We start from the raw sequence: 23,204 nt of genomic DNA, 5'->3' as shown, positions 1-23,204 counted from the left end.
GACGAAGCTCATCTTATCCAAAATCCATGCAAAACTTTACAAAAGCTGAAGGAAGCGGACTGGGCAAAGACGACCGAGCAAGCCTCAGCTCAAGGGCTCACCACCCACCTCCCTGGCAATACAAGAAAATTGAACAAGTTTCAAAATTACATAAAGAGATTCCCGAACAAATGGGCTCGGAACCTGATTCTAAGAGCGCGTCTGAATCTTTTACCAACAAATGAAATCTTGTACATAAGAGGGCTATCACCAACTGCAAATTGTCACTTTTGCCATGGCACTGAGCCTTCGCCACAAGAAACAATTCTACACCTTTTAATGACCTGTCCTGCGATGTGCTCATTGAGACAAAGGACCTTCTCGCACGTAACAAAAAAAGACCAGTTGATGGAAGAACCAACATGGTGGTGCAGACTCATTGGTGGTGACAAAACCAGCTGGCAAATAATAACAGCCAAAATACTGGAATTCATCGCGAACGATCTACTAAAAGCCTAAGAATGATACAAAGAGTCCAAGTTTCACACAGCCAACAAACCCTAGTTGATATGAAATCGTGTTTGAGAGGCAAATTAGAGACATAACGAAAAAGAAATATCGTAAAAATCTAAGTTTGATTAAACAATAAAAAAAAAAAAATAGGCATGTATGTTATTAGTCATTACCTTGTGAAAGGTTTCAATTACATTTTCGGATGTCACTTGAGGGGTACATTTTGATTTCAATTTAAGCTCCTTGATTTCCAAATGTCTAGTTTTTACCTCTAACTCATCACATATAGTATCTAAACTTGCAGGAATGGCCTGATCCAAAGACATTAAGGTTTGAGTATTAATAATGTCTGATATGGTGTATGTGCCGAGGGAGTCCAATGTGGGCTTAGACACAAATGATTTAACTTCCGTTGCAAACATATTTTGTTAACTTTAATTTTCTCAAAAATGTGTACAGATCAATCTGAAAATTGAAAAAATCTGTGCCCATACTGGGAGCAAATAATCCTTTATTTAACACTGAAATCTCATGACAGGTTAGTCTGTTGGAAAGATTGATCACCAAATCAGAATGTGTTACTTCCCCAGGCGTTTCTTGGTATTTGAACTAGTCAGTATCCTTGGTCAACCTGAATCTTCGTTGGAACTTCCACTTCCGCTCCCCCCCCACCCCCCCGGTAACTCTAGTGTGGTGTTTCATTGTTGCCCAGTATTCAACACTACAAGGGTAAAGTGGTACCCAATATTTTTTATGAGATGGAAATATATCCCTTATCGATCCTGGGCTACATTCCTACTCATGAAGCGATGATCTGGAAAAGTGTCTTGCATGTCCAGGCCTCGTCTGCTTCAGGCTATACGATTCAAGCTGGGCCTGGTCTCCTTGCAGGCAAGAGCCCACTGGAAACACTGCTTGCTGTTCAGGAAGATCATGTGCCCCCCTGGAGGATCTCTCTATAGATCTCAAAGTTATGTCAGTATTATTTTCATTGGGGCACAAAGCAGGGGGAATGGAATTGTTGTTTGGCTGGAGGAACTACCTCGACCGTAGTGGCAGTAGCTCGCTTTCCAAATTCGTTGAAGTTTGAATGTGCTGATGTTTAGTTGATTTTACTGAAATTCTTATTAGTCTCCTTGTATTCCTTTATTTTTAAAGTATATAAGGATGCTCATGTTAACTTGTATTGATCATGTAACGTCTATTTCTTTTTTCTTTGCTTTTTTCTTCCTTTTTTTTTCCTGAATTGTTTAGTATCTCAAATTATTAAAGGTTGATTTATTTCTTATTTAACCATATAACAATATAAAAAGCTTTCATTTCTGTCTTTCACGATGGAACCTCAAAATTCGGATACTTTTACTGCTCTCAGTCTTTAGTACCCAAATCTTTGGTTTCTTGAGGTTAGGGTTTGTTGCAACCCCTTTCTTTAGTTTTTTTTATCCAATGCCATTGGGCTTCATCTCAAGCAGAATCCTGTAGTGTCAGTCCTAATGTGGAGTCATAAGAAAATTGGGTTCCGGAACAATGGATGAGCTACAGAGTCTTGATCAACAATTTCGGGCAATAGTTCATGGCTCTCTAATTGGTAGAAGTATAGATAGCTTGCAGTAAAGTATGCAAATCACAAAATGATTATCTTCTTTTCCAGGGTACCTGATAGCACTATGTCTTGGTGGGATATAGCAGCACAAAGCTGACATAATCAAATTAGTGCATCCCCATATAGTAGCAGTCTGCATCAAAATAAATATTATGTGAACTCAATGAAACAGCTTTTACCATTTGTTGTGCTTACTGATTATTATGAAACATATATTTGCATCTATTTATAACTGAATCAGATACTTAAACCAAGCAGGGTACAATATTCATTCTAAATTTCAAAATAAACATTTTTTGCATAACTTTTTAATATGTATTTCAGCTTAAGTTTAGTTCATAAGCAATATGTAAACATATTTTTAGAACAGAAGTAGATTCACTGTTATTCAACTAATCCCAAAAGTTATGAGCAGTTCATCATTATGAGTCATCCCATTTGGTGCCCTAATCTTTGAATGTAAAATCCATTTGCACAACCGTCTTTGGGTGTTGTGAGCAGTTCCAATTGGCCCTCTATAAGTTTGATAATACTTAAAGTGAAAACAACAAAAGTTTAGACTGTATGTTTGGCAAAATGCACAGCAAATGGCTTCAGGAATTGATATTATTAACTCGTGTGTGCATTGAAAATCTATTTCTCAAATGTTTGATAGTACCACGCCTTTACAGTGTGAAAATTAGGAAGATGGCTTTGGTGCGTGACATATCAAGATGATCTGCACATTTTACACCTCAGTGATTGCTTCTTTATGAAGAAATGTCTGTCTATCCACAGGGTTTGTGCGCCAAAGAATCAAGTGACTAAAATGCCTACACTCTATTCTATGTTTATCCTGGCATTAGAACCATTGGCAATTAAGAGTTTACCATCATGGAAGAATGAGGGTGCAAGGCAGGCCATAACAGCAGTAGATGAAAAGTGCATCTCATAAACTATTAAAGGCCAACAATATATTTCTTGAAGTAAGGAAACCCGACAAAACTTGGTTGGGAACATGGTAGAGGGAGGAGAATCATTCTTCTCATTATCAGGATACAGCATCAATTTGGAAACCTCTGTATACAAACCTTCATCATAAATATGTTGGCGTCCGGCAAGCTTGTATACCTACAAGGTATAAATATTCCCCATCAATTGCTCCAGTGCAATATTGCCAAAAAAGTGTTGAACGGCATAGGATATAGAGAATGTTCAGAGCAAAGAGATATTTCAATAGTTTGGAGCTCCTTTCTGCTAAGGAACACGGGAGCATGTGTTTCCAGCAGCAAATCCTGTATATAGTCATTAAAAAAGTGTGTGTCCCACAAACGCAGAGCTGAGAAATATTTGTACAGCATCGCTCAAGCAGTGCTCTGTGTTACGGTGTGCTTCTACAACACCGGGGGAATATATCATTCAGGCAGGGTGGGTAAGTGATAGGAGTGGAAAGGTCTATTTGCTGGTGTTGTTTGTTACAAGGGAGAGGTGGTACCAAGATGATGTAGTGGGAGTTGCGAGTTGTGAGTTTTATGATAGGGATAGTAAAGGTGGGGGATGTAGCTTTATTGGAGTGAGCATAAGGAGAGAATAGCAGGGTGAGGATGAGGAGGATGAAGAAAGAATGCAATTTAGTTCAGTAGTAGTCAGGGGTAGCTGGACATTTGCTAGGTGATTTAGATTTTTTTATTATTAGTATCATACAGTTAACTTAATAACTTTTAATACATTGTTCATCATTACATTAGGTGGTTTTTAGGTATTACCAGGGAGAGCACGAGTCAAATCCTGAAACGCAAAGACAAATAAAATAGGGATCTTTTTTAATTTGCATTACTTTGAGAAATGCACAGGTCACCTTATTCACATTTCTAGAGGGTTCAAACGATGCACTGTTCAGCCCATGTGCATATATTATTGTTGGTTGCATGCTTCAGACACTGTTATTTGGAAGGAAGATTTAATATTTGTGTCTGTAATTTGACATTTTCTTGCTTCCAGTCTGTGCCAGAGGTATGTGTGCTGCTGTGGGTTGCAGCTTATATGGCTAAGAGCCTTTCTGGCTAGCCAAAGGAAGGATGTCTTTATTTAAGCTGTGCCCCGTGTGACCAAGGAATACAATTAGGCTTTAAGAACTCCAGAAGCACTGCACCATGGCTGTTTTAAATCTCATGATGATTCTGCCTTTGAATTGTGGCATGGTCATTTCCCAGACCAGGTATGACTCCTCGCCTGTCCGCACACCCCCGAGGTGAAACCCTGAGAAGGCAGCAAAAGACAGGAAAAAGACCAGAAGCTCTGATGGGGGATGGAGAGGCTGGCTGGGGTAGACAAACGAAGGCCTGTAAACGCTATAGCTGGGCAAGGGTCTGGTACCCCATACCATTTTCATAGCCTTAAATAGGTTAAAAAGAAAAGGCAAATGTTATTTCACCGTCATTGAAGGGTGAAGAACAAATGACAGTCATAGCTTCCAACATCGCTGGCTGGAGGAACTGAAGTGCAGCCGCTGAGTGAGGAAAAACCCTTGTTGATGGTGCTGGGGTCAGGTGAGTTGCAGTCAGAAGACCCTTGATGGTTGGTTTGAGTGCTGGAGTTGGTGCTGACATCAGTGAGGTAGGGATCACTATTGACATTCGTGGATTGACACCCCAGCTTGTTGAGGGAATTCAGTCATCGATCACCGACCAGCGACCCGAAGGTCATAATCACATTGTCAATCAAGATACCAGTATCATTCAAGGTTCCAGTGTTGATGGTCCACATTGATGAAATGGACTATTGAATGGTGAGATGTGACAGGTTGGAATGCAGGACATATTTTTCTAAAGGCTAACAGTACAGTGGACAAACTGCAAAAGCAATTCCAATTATCTTGGAAGACTCTGTATGTTCCCCTTGCCAGTAACGCCTGACCTGTAGTTAGCCCGGGTTTTAAATTACCAAAAGTATGTGTATTCCATGTATTTGAATATAGAAATCATGGCTTCTTCTGATGGAAAGTGGGAAAGTGTTGGCTCAATCTTATTCTAAAGACATATATGAATACAAAGCAAGACAATTAAAAAGTAGCTCAAACCTGAACATGCTATAGAAGTGCCAGAGAATGACCCGTCTATTTCAAGCAATAAATCATAGATAACATAAAGCATTAGACAGTGATGACAATCAGTCCATAGAAATAGCAGATGATTGGTGCCTCTCCATGGCAACATTGCAGTACCTCACTTAAAAGTATCATGCTTCCTTAGAATTCTTTGAAGGAGGTTTGAAAATAGATATAGTCAAATTAGTATTATTATATTACACTTCTTTTTGTTTAAAGATGAGGGCAATTGTACTTACCTTGTACTTACCTGACCTTTTTACAACAATTTAATATATTTGCAATAGAAAAATGGAGAAACATTTCTTTCTCACTTCCCAATTCTGTTATCATGCTTATTTTTCTTCGTTCATTTTCTATAATGGTTGAAAAATGTACAGATGAATAGTGATAGTGGGGGGTTATACCCTATTACCAAATACATTTAATCATGTGCCTATGAATCTCAAAAATACTTTAAAACGTGTATCTTTGCAAATTCTGTTCTTAATGCTAAACTAACGTAATATTGTTATGGTGAAAGTGAGGTTACAACACCTTTGAACCTGGCTTACTGAAGTAAAATGGAGTCACTTCAACTGAAAGTACAAGTATTCCTTTTTAGATGAACCTTACATGAGTAGAATCATTATGCAAATCAGCATACGCCTTATTTTGCTTCCTTATAATCTCCAGCCGGAAGATAAAAAATCAATTTCAGTGGAAGAGACTCGTATGAAACTCAGAATGTATTACATGCTACAAAGCAGCTCAACAGTAAACTATGATCATGGTAAATCCACAGATGAAAAGAACAAAAGGGAATCCAGCTTGAGAAAGGTATTTTGTTTTGTTTTTATCAATGCTTTTGACAATTTTCATGGGTTAAAGTAATGTATATGTTGGTGGATGATTCTGTACAGGTTGTTGCTGTCTTAGCCTTTCATTACTGTCTACCGGGTAAGGCATCATGATTTGAAAAGAAGGGGTTTTCACACCATGAAGCTCTGTGAATATCTGGGAGGTTTGGCTTTGGAATGCCCCAGATCTATCCTGTGGCTACTCATATAATACTCACACCTATTATAGGAGACACACAAATAAAAACAGGCAGCCACCATAGATAGGTTTGTACATATGTATTGGAATTTTGTAGTACAAATCTAGATAATAAGCAACAGAGACCTGTGCAAGAGGCAGATGCCTATCAAGCAAAGAGCAAACAGTTGTTCAAGAAAGGAAAGGCACAATTAATCAATTCAGATGTGAGTAGATGATAGGGGAAGAGAGTAGTAGCAGGAAAGACTAGGAAGGAAGAGGCAAAGTCTGAGACTCAGCAATCATGAATGGACAAGTTATTCTGAAAGAAGGATCTAACATTCATTCTTGAAATGCCGGAGGAGGGGGAGAAATTAGATGTGCATTGGTAAGCTGTTCTAGAGTCCAGGTGTGCAGAATGAGAGGCTCCTGCTTACTAGTTTTCGTCTTGCAATTCTTGGTTTCCAACCGGGTTATGTTGTGGACTCTAGAACATGTTTGACATGCAGCAATGGTAGTTAGTCGGTAGGATGTTTCATTGGTCATCATTTCCCTCTGAATGCAATAAGCTGACATGGAAATGAGGTGGTCTGAAGAGGTTGTCAGTGTAATACCCTAAAGTTGAGCATGATGTGGTCAAACCTCTTCAGACCTGTGATGGGAGAGACTGCGGCATACTGCATGGTTTCCAGAGCGACTTGCATGGGTGAGAATTGTGCAACCACCTTGCATGACATAAACGCACATGACATTTCATATCAGTGTCAACAACATCCCTGAACAAGAGGAAACGTCAAGCTTGCGGACAATGATGATTACTTGTGAAAATGGCATTCCTCTTTCCTTCTCAATAGCTGAGGTTAAACTTGATCTCGATAGTCAAAGAGCAGGGAGGACCCTTGGATAGGAAATCTCCCAGTTGATTTGTTTAATCATGAACCGAACTGTATGGTTTCCCTTCCGTTATAAATTATTTAAGCAGTTTAATTTAACATTAGGAATTCACGAAAAGGTTTGGAAGCTCCTCCACCAAGAGCAAACACTGCCAAATAACCTGTTTTAATGGAAGGTGCCCATTCGGGGGGATCTACAACCACGTTTTAGTCACTGTACCTTTCACAGAGGAAAAATATGCATTTGCATATCGGTCTGGTCCCACCCACCTGGGCAATCCCACACTGACATGTCAGGTAATCCTCCTCTGAACAAAAGTCCCAACAGCAACCTCAGACAAGTGTCTGGCTTTAGAAAAGGTGGGTGGGACACATCCTGATTTGCATATTTTTTTTCCCTTTTTGTAATGGCTTGGCAGGCAAAGCACGATGGTTGGGAGGGCTGCCCAGAGCAATGCCAGAGGTTAAGATTAATTCTAAACCTTCCAGCCATCACCTCTTTTGTTTTGCTTTAGAAAAGGTGTCTTCATGGTGGCCTAAGCCTTCAGTTTGGTTATCAAGACATTCAAATGGATTGTGTCCTCCCACTTATTCCTCATCTTCGATATATCCAAGTATTCATGCAACTTGTTTCGGCATATGTCCAGGTCTGCTTGCAGCTTGCTTCGGATTTATTTTTCTCATAGGGTCGAGTGTCATGCAGCATCAAGTCTTGGTCTTCAACGGCCTCCGTAGCGTCCCTCGTGACGTCGACGCTGGTATATGAAGCACACGTGCCGACTGTTAGCTCAGCTTGGTTTTTTCCGCATTGCTGCGTGCTTCGGAGCTATTCGCCTCAGCAACATTTCAATTGCGTTTGTTTCTATAATCAAGTTGATTCAATATTCTTTGACATCTCCTCGACATTGAAGACAGGTTTCAAACAGTGTGCAGCCTGTGGGGCAAAAATGCCTATAACAGACCCTAACTGTGTCTCTATATGGTATTTGGGGGATAATCCACAAGGTGGATGACTTTGGCTCATGCAAATCTATGACTGTAAAGGCCTTGCGGGAACGGTATGGGAAACCTGAGGCAGGTAAGCACCTTCCCAAATCCCGATCCGTTACCCGTCCAAAACCAAGTCATCCTCGGAATCGAGGGATATTTGCCCTGAGAGAAAACATCTGAAACATCGAGGTCCGGTTCACAGCGCTCGTCCTCTTCTCACAAGAAGGGTAAGAAGCACCATCATAGGTCGTCGTCGTCATCATCTTCCTCTCCCGAAATAGTGTTGTTCCCAAAGAAAACTTTGACTCCTGCGGAATGGGAACGTTTCTGCCTAAATATGCTTGACTTTTTCAGAGGCAAGCTCCTCTGAGTGTCCCTTTCAAGGAGTCAGGGAAACAAAGCCACACCTCAGTGTCTGACAAAACCGGAAGTGAGTCTTGTGTGTCTCCTCGAGTGCCTCAGAGCCCGCGAAGCAAGGCTCCTCGACGCAAGTTGAAGAAGTCTTCATCGACACATAAGAAAAAGCCAGTGACTACCCCCTTGAGGCCTTCATCTCCCGTATCAAGCCTTTATTGAAGGTATCGAAACTGTCAAGTTTATTGCCTAAACCTTCGAGGCGTGTTGTCCACTTGAAGCCTTCGAACCATGTTAAATCGTCAGCTCATTCACCGGCCGTTTCGAGGAAGTCCTCGAAACCCTTGATGCCTTTGACACCATCCGAGCATTTAGTGCCTCCGAAGACAGTAAAACCAGTCATTCAAACCCATTCCTCCACTTGATTTCATCAGGCAAATGGGTTCCATCTTCAAGGAAGATGAGGAGGAGGATCAAGCCCCTTTTGGTTATGAGTTTGGAACACCAAATGTTCCAGAAGAACTTATTTCTCCAGGGTCCAAGATGCAAAATCTGATGGAGACTGTTAAAGAGACCAGCAGCTGGGAGACATCTCCTGAGACTGATTTTGGGAACACACGGGTGGCTGGATATGCTGATCCTTCACATAGATCTGTGATTTGTAAAGTGGCAGAATATCTGGGGTGGTCTAAACTCAAATATCTGGGGTGGTCTAAACTCACAGCTTCCATACAGTCTGATATTTTAGACAATGGTTCAGTTAAGGAGGCTGCACTACCTTTTCATGCAGCCTTAAGGGTGAGGGTTCCCCCTGTAAACAAACATTTAACAAAAAAGTACATAACAGCTTCTGTGGACCATCCTTTTCTGAACAGGCATCCTACACCAGAGAGCCTGGTTGTTCAAGCGGCAACAATTTTGTCTAAGTCTGCAGCTTATCCTTCTCCTGCAGACAAAGAAGATAGAAGAGTTGACTCTTTGGGAAAGAGAGTGTTTAGTGCAGGAAGCATGGCACTAAAATCGGCCAATGCTACAAGTGCCTTAGCTAAATACAGACACAGCATTTGGGGTGTAGCTGCCTTTGCAGCAGAACATATTCCGAAGGTAGAGGAAAAGGAAGGCTTTTTAAGTCTAGCAGAAGATGGAAAAGACGCTATGAGGCAGTCTTTACAGTACGGCCTGGATAAAGTGAATTCCGTAAGTAGGTCCATGGCTTCCAGTACTGTGCTTGGGCACATATGATGGCTCAGAAAACCACGTTTTTCTGCGGATGTCCAGGCACTTTTACTTGACATGCCTTTTGATGGAGCTTTTCTGTTTGGAGAAAATGCTGACAACAGCCTGGAGAAGTTGCAGGCTTGCAGAGCTGCAACTAAATCATTAGTGGCAGCAATCAGAAAACCTCAACCTTCAGGTGAAGGATGGAGAGGGCGTGTTAGGGAGAATTCTCCAGAATGGCTAATTTCCCTTACCTACTGAGTCCCTCAGCAGCTTTGCTGGATTTCTAGGATTTCTTTTTTTTCACCTGGTAAGAGTGTGAGCATTTTTTCCCACTCTTACATGTGTTTTGCTGTGTGTGTTAAACATTTTTGTGTTCATAGACTGTGGAGCTTCACCTACTCCATAGGCATCATCTTTTTACTGTTTGTTACACAGCACCTTTAGTGCAGTGACACAGGGTTGTCTTTTTCAGACTTCCCACTTCAAACTCCATTTTCTGGGACTGACTACTGTCTCCCAGATCATGTAAAGTTGCCATTGACTTTATCAGTCTTTTTAAACTCACAGACCCAGTACAAACTATCTTACATAGAGTTCTGGAAAGGGTTAATAGTTATCCCTTTTTGTCTGTTTCTCATGGAACATTATTTTGTTCCCCTTTCTTTGTTCTCCTTTCTTTAAGATTTTCCTACCGCGGTCTATTTAAATAGCCTTGGTACTGTTTTAGGCTAAGTTCGTAGCCTCAAACTTAAATCTGCTGGACCCATTTACTTTTATTTGGTTCCGGCTGGGTTTATTCGCCATTTCTTTTTGTAAAGGTCTTTCTCGTGTTTTTCTCTGCGTACCAAACCAGGTTTGGTACCTTTGTTCGCCGTCCTTTGGGGGGCTTCTGCACAGAAGCCCTCCTTAGGCGCCTGAATGTCTGAGGGGGACAGGATGTGAGGGAGGGGTTTGAGACTCCTTCCATAGGGTCTCCTTGGAGACCCATGTCGCACTCTGTGTGATTGGCTGTGGTGACTGTCCTGCCGGGACAGACACCCTGCTGTGTGATTGACAGCGAGGCTGTGTGAATGGGGGAAAACTGCATAAAAATCAGGTGTCTGGGACTGAGAAGGCAGTGTCACCACTGGATCGAGATAACCAAAGAGAAGCTGACAGAAGAGGATCTCTACCACGACTGAACCTCCCGGTGAAGCCCTGCTGCGGGTCCGAATCTCCAAACTTCGATGACAGGGAAGATCTGCAAGGAATCTTCTCCCCTTGAGCTGGTGGGACCAACCAGTTCGCCAACCTGCAAGCCAGGTTTCCCTCCTCTGGTCAAATTTGCTGTGCACAGCTACAGTGAACCAGATAGCCTGGAGGACCGGACCCTGCTTGGGTTTTAAGGAGCGCACCTTTTATTTGTTGCTTTGCTCTGCTGCTGGTTTCTTCCCTAGGCAGTCCAGGACCCTCCAGTCTTCCTACTTTGTGTCAGTCCGACAGTCGCTTCAGGAACTGTGAGCCTGCAGGACCGGCCAGGAACATCTGTCTCAGCTACAGCCTTCTTCTTCATTTAAGGTACTGTTCAAACCCAGTGATTCGTTCCGTCAGACCGCGTTGAAAGTGTTTGAAATCTTTTGCCAATCCGAGGGCTTGTCCTTCTCTATTCTTTAAAGTAACTTTTCGTCCGACCAACTTCGTTCTGAACTCTTGGCAAATACTTAATTGCGAACTAACCTGAACTGTGTGATCCTCTGCAAAGACTTTGGTCCATTGACTTTGGCCCATGCCTCTTGATTTGAATTCCTCACTGTAGTTACTTTTTCTAGATTGCTCTGCTAACTTACTTGTTGGTGCTGCTCAACTTTTGTCTAACCTTTTAAATTGTTGGAGTGCCATTTTGCTCACACTTCATTTTGAGCTTAACTTGTCCAGAATCTTTTGGGTGGGGAGTAGTATATTAAGAGTGTGATTTTTCTACTGTTTTACTTTGGTGAATTGTTTTACAACTGATGTGTAAATAAATGTATATTCTTTTACTCAGAAACCTTGAGTCAGTGTTTGTTTGAACCATAGTAATTGCTGTCCTTTGTGTAACTATTGGTACTGCTTACTTTACTCTTGAGATAAGACTGGCTGCTCAGCCATCGCTACCACTTTACTGTGTAGTACAGGCTTGTACCAAAGGTGAATTTGTACTGTCACTTGTAGTCTTAATTGTGTGTGGTGTTCCCAAAGGGTACTGCATGCAATTCTGCCTAACAGGACGTCCTTTTCTTTTCTATTCCTCCATGTCTAGAGGAAGACAACAGTTGTCGCAAAAGGGTCATAGAAAAGCTCCTCGTGGAGGCAGAGGAAGAGGATGTAGAACTCCCTGTGCAACACCTGCAGAGTTATCCTCAGCTGCAGGTGGAGCAGCAAAAGGACTCCCTCACCCACAAGTCTGTGGTGGGAGGGTCACTTCGGACATATGGGTGCTACAAAGGGTAGCAGACGGTTACTGCCTTCCATTCCTAAAGAAACCTCCCGCTTGCCCCTGGAAAGCCCTGGAAAGCCAGATCGGCCTTAGTTCCAGATCCGCTCCTTCACTAGGAGATTCTCATCCTGTTGAAGAAAGATGCAATAGAGATGGTACATGTGGCGGAGAGGAACCAGGGTTGGTACTCTCACTACTTCCTGACTCCCAAGGAGGGCGGAGGAGACCGACCCATCTTGGACTTGAGATGCTTGAACAAGCTCCTCAGGAAGGACAAGTTCAAGATTGTAACTCTTTCGCAGATCCTTCAGACCCTTTGACTGCAGGATTTGTTGTTGTCGTTGGACCTTCAGGATGCCTACTTTCATGTGCCAATCCATTGGAAGCACAGAAAGTACCTGAAGTTCCCGGTTGGTGGTTCTCATTTACCAAGTTTATGACAGTGGTGACAGCAAGTCTAAGGGGAGAGGGGATTCACATCTACCCTTACCTTGACGACTGGTTGATCAGGGCTTGTTCTCCTGAACAGTCCCGGAGTCATCTCAGTTGCACCTGCCCCTTTCTCCATGAGCTGGGCTTCTCCCTGAACTTCTAGATGCACCACTTGACACCATCACAGAAGCTTCACTTTATTGGAGCAGTCTGGGATTTAGCCTCTGGAAAGGCTTTGCCACCCGAGTTAAGGGCTCAACATCTCTTGCAGATGGTCCAAAAATGTCATAGTGCCTACCATCTCCCGACCTACGACTTCCTAAGGTTGCTCTGCCTCATGGCATCCTGCATTTGTCTGTTGCCAGAAGCCCGTCTGAGAATGAAATCCCTTCAGTGGGCTCTCAGATCCCAGTGGTCTCAATTCTCCAGCAGAGTGACAGACCTTATTCAGGTCCCGACAAAGGTCACCCAGGATCTCTTGTCATGGGCCTTCCGAGAGAATGTGATGAGAGGAGAACCCTTTTGGCAACCATGGCCAGAGATGACAGTTGTAACAGATGCCTCCATCACAGGATGTGGCCCGCGCATGAGAGATCTTTCAATAAGCGGAACTGGTCTCAGTCGGAGTCCAGACTCCATATCAATCTTTTACAGCTGAGGGCAATCAGACTAGCACTGATGGCCTTCCTGCCCTCAATATGGGGAAGGAGTGTCCTGATAATGACGGACAACACTTGTGCAGAGTGGAAATGCAGCTCTGGTTCTGGGCACTGAGAGAAGGAATCACTCTTCTGGCAGTTCAGCTAGCTGTAGAAAAGAACACAGTGGCAGACACTCTGAGCAGACAGAGCCCGATCTCCCACAAGTGGGAGTTAGCTCACGAAGTCCTTCTGGAGATCTTCGCCCTTTGGGGAACCTCTCAAGTGGATCTGTTCGCTACCAGTGTCAACCGGAAGTGCAAGCTGTTGTGCTGCAGGGAATTTCCGCAAAGAGGAGCTCTAGTGGACGTGTTTGTGATGGACTGGGCGTTCCCACATCTGTACGCGTTTCCGCCAGTCCCTGTCATTCCTCATGACATCAGGACGTTGAGGAAGTTCAGGAAAACTATGATCCTCATTGCTCTGGATTGGGCCAGGAGAACGTGGTACCCGGACCTTCTAGAAATGGCCATCTGCCCTCCAATTCGTCATCCCCAAAGAGAGGACCTACTTTCACAAGAGGGGACTTGCATTCTTCACCCAGAGATCAGGACTCTCAGTCTTCACACCTGGTGTCTGAAAGGGTCAGATATAAGGATTGGACCTTCCGGAAGACGTAATGGAGGTGTTGGTTTCGGCCAAAAGGCCAGCAACTAAATCCCTGTACTGCTGTTGTTGGAATACTTTTTGTAGCTCGTGCAGGGAAAATAAACTTTAAACTTTTACATGTAAACTTCCCCATGTTCTATCTTTCTTGCTCCACCTAACCCATTCTGGGTTGCAAGTGATCACGGTAAAGGGCTACTTAGTAACACTATCAATCTATAAGAGATCTCCGGTTGAGGGATCGTACTTCAAAGTGCCGACTGTGGTACAATTTCTTAAGGGCCTCACACATTTTTTTCTGCCTACTCCCTTCATTGTGCCATCATGGGACTTGAATCTAGTACTAAGATGTCTTATGGGAGCTCCATTTGAGCCCTCACATTTGTGTCCTGTCTTCTAAACCATCTTTCACATCCTTTTTCAAGGACAAGGTAGTTCTAAGAGTTAGATCATCTTTCCTTCCAAAAGTTGTGTCGGGGTTTCACCTTGCAGAACGGATCGTGTTGCCAGCTTTTTACCTACCTCCTCATCCATCAAAAGAGGAGGAGAGACTACATCGTCTGGACCCTTAAAGGGTATTAAATTAATACATTACAAAGACGGCAAGTGCTCATCAAGAAGACCAGCTCTTCATTGGTTACACTGGACAAAGATTAGGCTTGGCAGTCACAAAACAAGCAATCTCTAGATGGCTTGTCATGTGCATAACAGAATTCTACTCTTTGGCTGGCAAATATTTGCCTGAGGGTTTGAGGAACACATTCCACTAGAGGGGGAGGGCTTCTTTCCCAGCTCTGGAAAGAGATGTGCCAGTGCTGGACATTTGCAGAGTGGCAACCTCTTCGTCCCCTCATACTTTCAGTACATTTTACTGTGTAGATTCTTTATTAGGAGAGGAAGCCACATTTGGCAAAGCTGTCCTCCATAGTATAAACACATAAGTAAAATTTGGCACCCACCTCCTAAAACAAACTGCTTTGGGAGTCTATCAAAGATAAGGAATAGGTGGGGGCACAATGCATTCGAAGAACAAGTTTCTTTCGACGGGATGTTCCTCCCATGTATTCCTCATTGCCCTCCCATCCATCTCCTCTTGCTTGCCTAGATTTTCTGTGTCTTACACCTTCCTTTTCTCGCAACGTCAAGATCAAGACTGGACGCTGCACGATGCTCAACCCTTTGGAAAAGAAAATCCAAAGCAAGCAGAAGCACACTTGGATATATCCCAGAGCAAGCTGCAAGCAGACATGGATATATCAAAGATGAGGAATACGTGGGAGGAACATCCAGTTGAAAGAAAGTTACCACGGGTAAGTAACTTGTTCCTCTTACAAAAATAACTATTTTATCTGTTACATATAGGCCTTCAATCTGTTTTTGACATAGTATTCTGATCCAATCTGTGGTCGTCTCTAGCCAAGATGTCTTTCCCATCTGTCATCTTTGAACTGGCCAAGCTTTCTATAGTTTGAGTGTTGCTAAAGATGGGGGTCTGTGGGAAAACCTCAAAGCCATTGCCAGTTGATAGGTAAAAAAAAAAAAGCAGGGGCCCTACAGATGCTCTTAAATACATTTGATAACATTTGCCATTTGAAGGTCCTTATAATTAATATAGGAAAAATGAGGGGATATGGCTGTAGATAGAAAGTGCCGCTCCAATGGAGTAATACGTAGGATCTTATTGTGGAACATTGTGGGCATATGTGCAAAATTAGATCATGGCAATGCCAAAGAACTTCTATGCAAACAGGAAGTGGTTTTACTGCAAAAAAACATGATCCCTTACTAATGTGATTATGGACTGGTTTGTTACCTCTAATCAGTCAGTCCAAATTGTTGTTATTTCGACTTTGTCTTACAGTCAGTTGCACAATCATCAGAAAGTCACAAAATAATATATACACTTGTTAAAAAGCAAAACATAAATTATATAGTGCAGAGTACTGTGAAAACCATGTCAATAATCAGGTATTTAAAATGACAAATTGAAAAAGTACATTACACAAACTGAAAATGTTTGCAGAACATTATTCCCAAATTCATTATTTGATCCTGACAGTCCTACCTTCAGTTTATAATTGTAATGCACCCATTAGCACCTTCCTCCTTACCCTGCTCTGTTATTGTATTTTGCATCAACAAAAGTTATGTTTGTTTTCCATTTATTTACATAATGCTACTGTATCCAATGTAGTGTGTCTTAAGCGTTCTCTGAATATGGTCTTTAAGTATTTTGACATATAAATTGAGTACCCGGGACAATCAGAAGGAAGTGTTTTCTTCTTATTGATGCGTCAAGGACATGCGTCTGGGCATAATTCACTCCAAGAAATCATCAGGTGGGCTAATGGGAGAGTATCAAATGTCAATGTTACATTGAGAGAATTAGAAAAAAATTGATTCATTCCATCAAGGTATTTCTCATACTCAAACTCTTGCATATTTACCCAGTATTCACTGGCTAAGGAGGATTTTTGTTTATGCTTGTTCATTCCACTGATGTTCATACGATGTAGTCATCTTGTTGGACAATGCTATATTTGAGATAGCCGTGAGGGGGTCAGCAATGATTGTACATGATTCCATCAGGGGAGGGATCTCCCACCTTCCTGTGCCAGGACATCGAAACTGCTTCTCTACACTTTCCATGTTAAGGAGAGTCCCACAAATAAAGCATTGGTTTTAATTCTATTTCATCTTCATCTGCTATACTGCTATACTGTGTACATTTATTTTGATATGGACGGGCACATTCTGGGTTCTATTTGGTAATCTCACTACTTTTCTCAGAAATGTATTTACAATTCTGAACCAAAGATCGCTGCTAACCTTGCTTGCATATTATATAAATCTTGAGGGAAGGAAAGAATTCCCCATTACCATCGGATTCGGTACATTTAGCAATTGCAGTACTGGTTCTCTCTTGGGTCAAATTTGCTTTTGTAAGGTGACTGGCTCAATTGAAATTTCTTGTGAACTGGATCTCAGTATTGCTGACAGATGCTATTGATGTTCTAGAATCGAATTCTCCTAATATAGAATCCATCAGATTAAATATTACTTATTAACTTTTATAGCATCGCCCCATTTAAAGGTGAAAATAACATGGAATGCCTTGGAATGTTATGAAAATGTATAATGAGCACGGTCACCCGAAGGTATCATGGCGCTTGAAAGAGAGGCAACAGTCAGCATGCGCATCAAACGAATAGGTCTTCTAGAACAGATATGACTTCAAGGCCTTTCTGAACATCAGATGCTTTGGCAGATTTTTCAAGGCCAATGGGAGGTTGTTCCATAGTTGGGCCGCAGCCACTGAAAAAGCCTTGCATCCAATACGAGAGTGGCAAAAAGACAGTACGCACAACAGACCAGCCAAGGCCGATCGTAGTGTCTGATTAGGAAGGTAGCGGGTCGATTTAGCCAGTCAATATTCTGCCCCTCGATTGTGCAAAGCATGATGGACCAAACAGAGCGCCTTAAACCTAATGTGCTGAGCCACTGGCAGCCAATGCAAGAAGAGAAAAACTGGTGAGATATGAGCCCCATAAGGGGATCCCCTTGCCGCACGCATGTCCAAATTTTGCAGGCCCTGCATCCGCTGTACAATGCCCTTAGGCTGGGCCAGATAAAATGAATTACAATAGTCCAAGCGACTCAAGATCATGGCCGCAACCACCAGCGGCCTAAGATTCAGTGGTAGGAAGAGGAGCACCTGTCTCAGTATCTTGAGATGAAAGTGGCCGGCTTGATACACCGCCGATACTTGTGCATCCATGGAAAGGGTAGCAGAGATGACCACTCCTAGATTCTTCACTTTAACAACCGGAACAGAGAGAGAACCTAGAGAGGATGGCCAGAAGGAGGACACCCAAAGTGTAGGATCAAGGGAGAGCCCACCACCAACACCTCCGTCTTGTCTGCATTGAGCTTCAGCCAATTGTGGTTTATCCAATCTCCCACGGCAGACAGGCACTGATGCAGGCAAATTGACATATCAGCCTGCTCAAGATCTAGACGAATCAGGATCTGAGTGTCATCGGCATATGAATAGCACCTGATACTGAAGGAGCAGATGAGACAAACCAATGGCCAAATATAGATATTAAAAAGAATAGGAGACAAGGTGGAGCCCTGTTTCACCCCACACCCAAGGGGGAAAGAGCCAGAAAGGAAGGGAGGAAGGGAAAGTATTTGAGTTATGTCGGCCAGAAAGGCAATAAACTAGGCAAGCACTTGACCAGAGATTCCAGCCTGTGCTAGGCATGCCAGCAGGGTAGGGTGGTCCACGGTATCAAAATCCGCTGAGAGATCGAGGAAAATCAGGGCGCCAACCCCCCCTGCATCAACCAGCCTAGCCATATCGTCCTAGACCAACACCAGCACACTTTCTGTGCCCTGGCCCAGCCTGAAGCCCGACTGAGCGGGGTCAAAAAGTTCAGAGGACTCCATGAAGGCTGACAAGAGTGGAGACATCAGGGACTCAAGGACCTTCATAGAAAAAGGTAGGAGTGAAATGGGGCGGTAATTACAAAGAAGTGTAGGATCTAACAATGGCTTGGCATCTTGCTAACCATTTAGATATCTTGCTGTCTACTTATGTCCTCATTTTGGGTGGGGATTTTAACCTTAAATTGGGCAATGGCCCTCCTCCTGATTTATTTGACCTAACCCAGTACAATATTCTGAATATTCTCAACGTGAGTATGCAAGACTCTCGCATGGATCCTATGTGAGCCAGGCTTCATAATTGTCATTCTAATTGGGGCTTCCGATCCCTCAATAGGTAATTTCTTCCTTATGTTCCTGGCAATCTAACTTTACGAATCTCTAGATTTTCCTCCACTATTGATTATTTCATAATTAGGGTCAGCGAGTTGCCTTGTCCTGAAGTGATCAATGCTTGTTATTGCTTTCATTACTTTGGAAAAATAATCCTCCCACAAACTCTGCTATGGTGTTGGGATTACTGAGGACAGCTTGGTTACTGATACCAACGGATCTTTAAAATGGGCTTAAATCATCCCAGAGGTTGTTACCACCAACATAGTACTACAGGTACTAAGTGAAATACAAGTATACCTGGATGATAGTGATTCTGCGATAATTCTTCCATAAATGTATTGATATTGCTGGTCGCCATTTAAAAGTACCTCCCTCAAAGGGGAAAAAGAAAAAAATCCAGCATGTTTTAGGATGCTTTTCATCCAGCTGTAAATCTGCAAAATAGGATTTAATAAAAGTATTGAGAACATACCCATTTAATATAGAAGATGGAAAACTGAGAGGAGCAACATATAAAAATGTATGCCAGGATGCCAAAAGATCATGGGCACTAAACAAATAACTAGTAATTAAGGAAGCAGCATGGCCAAAGGATACCCACACATTCTGTGAACTAGCTCTAGGGGCCATGATATATCCACCCATAAAGAGCAGCAAATTAATATTGCTCCATCTTTGTGGATAGAACTTTATTTGGCCTTGTATAATATAGAAGCTGGTTCAGCTCCTCGGGTTAGCAGAGTGACTGTGATCCTCAGACACAATCCTCAGACCCACTGCCCTCCTTCGTCTCCTCATCTGGACTGCTGGAGTCAGATCTATAAGTATCCTGGATCTGTCGGTACTAGTATTTCTCTTCGTCCTTTTGTTGAGGTTATCTGTCTTGGTGGGAAGCTACAGTGGCCACCGGTGTGCTGTAGCCCTATGGCCCCTCCACCGAAACAGACAGCAATGGGGAAAAATCCAAAGGCTAAAAAAAAAACAAGAAGAGTTGTAGAAGCGGCAGGTGATTCACAGCTTCCGATGTCATCTGGATTGTGTCTGTAGTTGAAGATTCTGATATGATAATTATGTCATATGCTCCTCCGTTTCTGCTTCGAGCTGCGGGTACCCAGTATGGCAGCAGGACACCGGATGGGTAAAGAGATCTGAATCTGGGCAGAAATCCGGGGAAAGAAGTTAGCAGTGCACAGACCTGCAGAACTGCGCCACAGCAACTGGGGGGGGCGTGGTCACAGCGGGTACCGCAGTATCTGGAAGAAGCGGCACAGAGGGAAAGGGACACCCCGCGAATACGAGGAAGGTGACGGTAGATAGCACCAGTAGGAAAGGGAGAGAAAGCCAACGCGGAAGAAACCGCATGTGAGGAAATAAGAGACGGAAAGTCACAAGAAAGAAACGAACACTCGGAGCATAGGCGACCAGGAAAAGCAACAGACGAAAGCTCTGAGGTCCCAGCCACCATTGTGATAAAGAAAGACTTGACCGTCACCAGGCCGTTTAGCAAGAATGTGATGGGACTAGTAATGGCCACCCCATCTATACCTACTCCAGAGCCTCCAGGTACCCGGACGCATGACAGTATGCCCCCTCTTAAGTCTGAAACAACCAGGCTTCCCCGGATGAGCCCGATGGAATTTGCCCAACAATGAAGGGGCTTGAACATTGGAAGCGAATTCCCAGGAGTCTTCACACCGTGGTTAGCCCTTCCTGCCCAGTAGGTATTCCAAACGCCCCCTGTGGTATCTGGAGTCAAATACGTTGGATACCTCATCTCTGCGCCAGAGTCTCCCTGGAGATGTATGTAGTTAGATGTAGATCGGCCTGAAGAACCCGGAACAAAAGCTTTGAGTAATGATGAATTTAAGTCAGGATGAATGCGTTTGAAGTTAGGTGGTAGTTTGAGTTTGTAAGCAACTGGAGTGATTTTGGCCAGAATGGAAAAAGACCCCAAGAAACGAGGAGGAAGAGCCAAGGGTAGGTCGAAGAACCGGACAGGTAAGCAAAAGAAGGAGGTGCTGAGCAGCCGAAGCGAGTGGAAGATTAGCAGGAAGAAATGGAGAGCAAGGTAGGAGAACAACGGTAGTAACGGAGGACGCCGGAACGTCGAGCCGTTACAGCAACGGAAAAATGAAACGAAGAAAGATAGGGAAGAATGGTACCGGACTGGACCGGTAAGGCTACAAGGAGAGCGAAGGGAAAAAAAGCAGAGAGCGGTATGCGGAGCGTACATGCAAGAAGTTGCAACACGCCGAACTAACCAAGGAGGCGTGGTTAAGTACAGAAACAAGGAAGTAGAAAGGGAAAAAGACTAGAGCGGTGAAACAGGAAGTAGGAATGCACAATGGAACACTTCAATGGCGGTGTTGTTACCATTGATTCCCTAACCGCCAGGGCGATCTCTTCGTAAACGGCATGACAGTATGCCCCCTCCTGAGGGGCACACCACCCGGCTTCCCCGGGTGAAGACGATGGGTGAGCCCAACGGGGTAAGAATTTGGTAGAAAGCCAGACTTTAGATACCACGTTCTAATCCGGGCCTCTTTGGCGTTGAAGATCTGCCTGTCATTTGTATGTTTCTGAGGCTGTTTCGAGACATGTTCTTGCATATGATTGTGCTTTTGCTATCTGGTCCAGGGATGCCTCAACTGCTGGTATATTAGTTTGTTTCTTTGCTATGGGATCGATGCCTCGTGGATGGAACCTTAGCTGCAGTAAAAAGGTGACATGTTTATTGCTGTGTGTTTGGCATTATTATAGTGTCACATCCCGTTCTTGTTGGAAATTGCCATGGCGTTTATATGAGCGCTCTTCAACACACAGAACCCATTAAACTACAATTCCCATCTTCCTGCTATGTTAGTCACGTGACACGCACGCACCACGTTGCCGTGTCTTCTGAAGACCTATTTAATACTGTCTGTTCGAGTGCCCAGCGCTCCTAAACTGTGTTAGTTTCGAGCGTTGTTTCCTGACTCTTGTTTGATCTTGAATCCTGTGCTGAATCCAAGCCTTCGCCCCTGCCTTTCCTTCCTGTTTCCAACGCCCGCCCCTCTTCGACTGATTTCCCCGGAATCCTTGAACTCGGCTTGCATCTCGACCTCCTCTTGTTAAAGTCCTCTGGCTGTGACGCTTTTTTTTACTCGAGCACGATAATAAAGGAACTTGCGTGAAGTAACGCTTATTTCCTTTGCCCTTAATTTTGTTTACTTCAACAATCATTTTTGACACTGTTTAATTTGGACGCTTTGCTGAATTCTCTTTAAGTCATTTCTGGGTATTTTTTGGACGCTTTGCTGAATCTACAATTGGATTGCTTTGGACATATTGGGACGCTTTGCTGAAATCGATTTGGATCACTTTGGGATATTCATTGGGACGCTTTGCTGAGTCTACTTTGGAACACTGTGGATATCTTCTTGGGACACTTTGCAGCACTGAGGTCCTGAGGCACTGGTGCACTCCTCCTTCACCGTTGATATAAGAATTCCCCTCTGTGTCCATTACTAGTAGGTTACTGGTACATTTTGCTACGGAACAGGTAAGAGTGGGTACTTGGGGGGTGTTGTTTGCTGTTAATTTGGCAATACCTGGCTGCATTCTGAACGTCTGCTCTGTTCTTCCCTCCTTTAGCTCTGCTGAGTCTGCTCCTGCCTTTTCACTCAAGCCCTCAGCCTGACAGGTGGAATAGATTCATTGTAGGCTGAGCTCTTGGGGGGGAAGTCTTTGGCATATCACGTTAGAGACTTTCGTGTTCGAAGACAGAAGGATACTTTTCCATAACTGGGAGAGTAGTATCTGCGGCAGCTGGGATACCATACCTAGGCTGTGACAGATTTAGGAGCCTCAATTTTAAACCGTCTCTCGGTTATGGAGGCTGCATCGGACCCATTGGCAGCCCTCATGCAGGCTTTTTCTGCTCTTCGTACCGATATGGCATCAGCACATGCGACATTACATCAACGCATGGATGTTTTACAGAGCTTCGTGCAGCCCTTACCCCATGACGAGGAATTCGGTGACGCCGCGGCTGTGGCGCCTCCTCCTGTACCACTTGTACCACCTCCGGCTCCAGCTCCAGTAGTCCTCCCTGGGCCATTCCCTTTGGCCCCACCAGAACGCTTTTTGGGTGATCCCAAAATGTATCGGACCTTTGTGAACCAATGTCGCCTTCATTTTCTTTGTCGTCCCTTGGCATTTGCAGATGCTACTACAAAGGCGGCATTTGTTCTTTCCCATCTGGGTGGCACTGCTGCAGCATGGGCTAATCCATTGCTAGAAGCAGATGACCCGGCTCTGTATGATTTCGATAGATTAATCCAAGCCATGAACAGTGTTTTTGATATGAGATATAAAGCACAGTCCTCGGATCTGGAATTCTTGGCTATTAGTCAAGGCAAGTCGGATCTCTTGACATATCTTGCCCGTTTTAATCAATTAGCGGCTGAAACCACATGGCCAGAACAGAAGAAATCGGCTGTGTTTTATAAAGGTTTGTCGGACGACCTGAAAGATGCCCTATCAGTGGTACCTGCTCTTCCATCTGGCTTCCCCGAATTGCTAGACTTAGTCT

The 23,204-nt window shown here is 43.6% G+C and overlaps 1 protein-coding gene across 5 annotated transcripts in view; it reads left to right on the top strand.

Annotated features, from left to right (window-relative positions):
- LOC138581369 (uncharacterized) overlaps positions 1 to 23,204 on the top strand; it is a 3,536,879-nt gene that overhangs the window by 3,161,014 nt on the left and 352,661 nt on the right. For all 5 annotated transcript variants that reach the window (XM_069652654.1, XM_069652653.1, XM_069652655.1 and 2 more), the window contains one exon: positions 5,856 to 5,999. In XM_069652654.1, coding sequence (XP_069508755.1) covers positions 5,856 to 5,999 — 144 coding nt within the window. The remainder of the gene's footprint in view (positions 1 to 5,855; positions 6,000 to 23,204) is intronic.

Source organism: Ambystoma mexicanum, chromosome 3p (assembly GCF_040938575.1).
Source record: "Ambystoma mexicanum isolate Mex_15411 chromosome 3p, UKY_AmexF1_1, whole genome shotgun sequence".
NCBI classification, from domain to species: domain Eukaryota; kingdom Metazoa; phylum Chordata; class Amphibia; order Caudata; family Ambystomatidae; genus Ambystoma; species Ambystoma mexicanum.
Note: the sequence above shows the minus strand (reverse complement) of the source record. Positions and strands in the feature narration are given on the sequence as shown.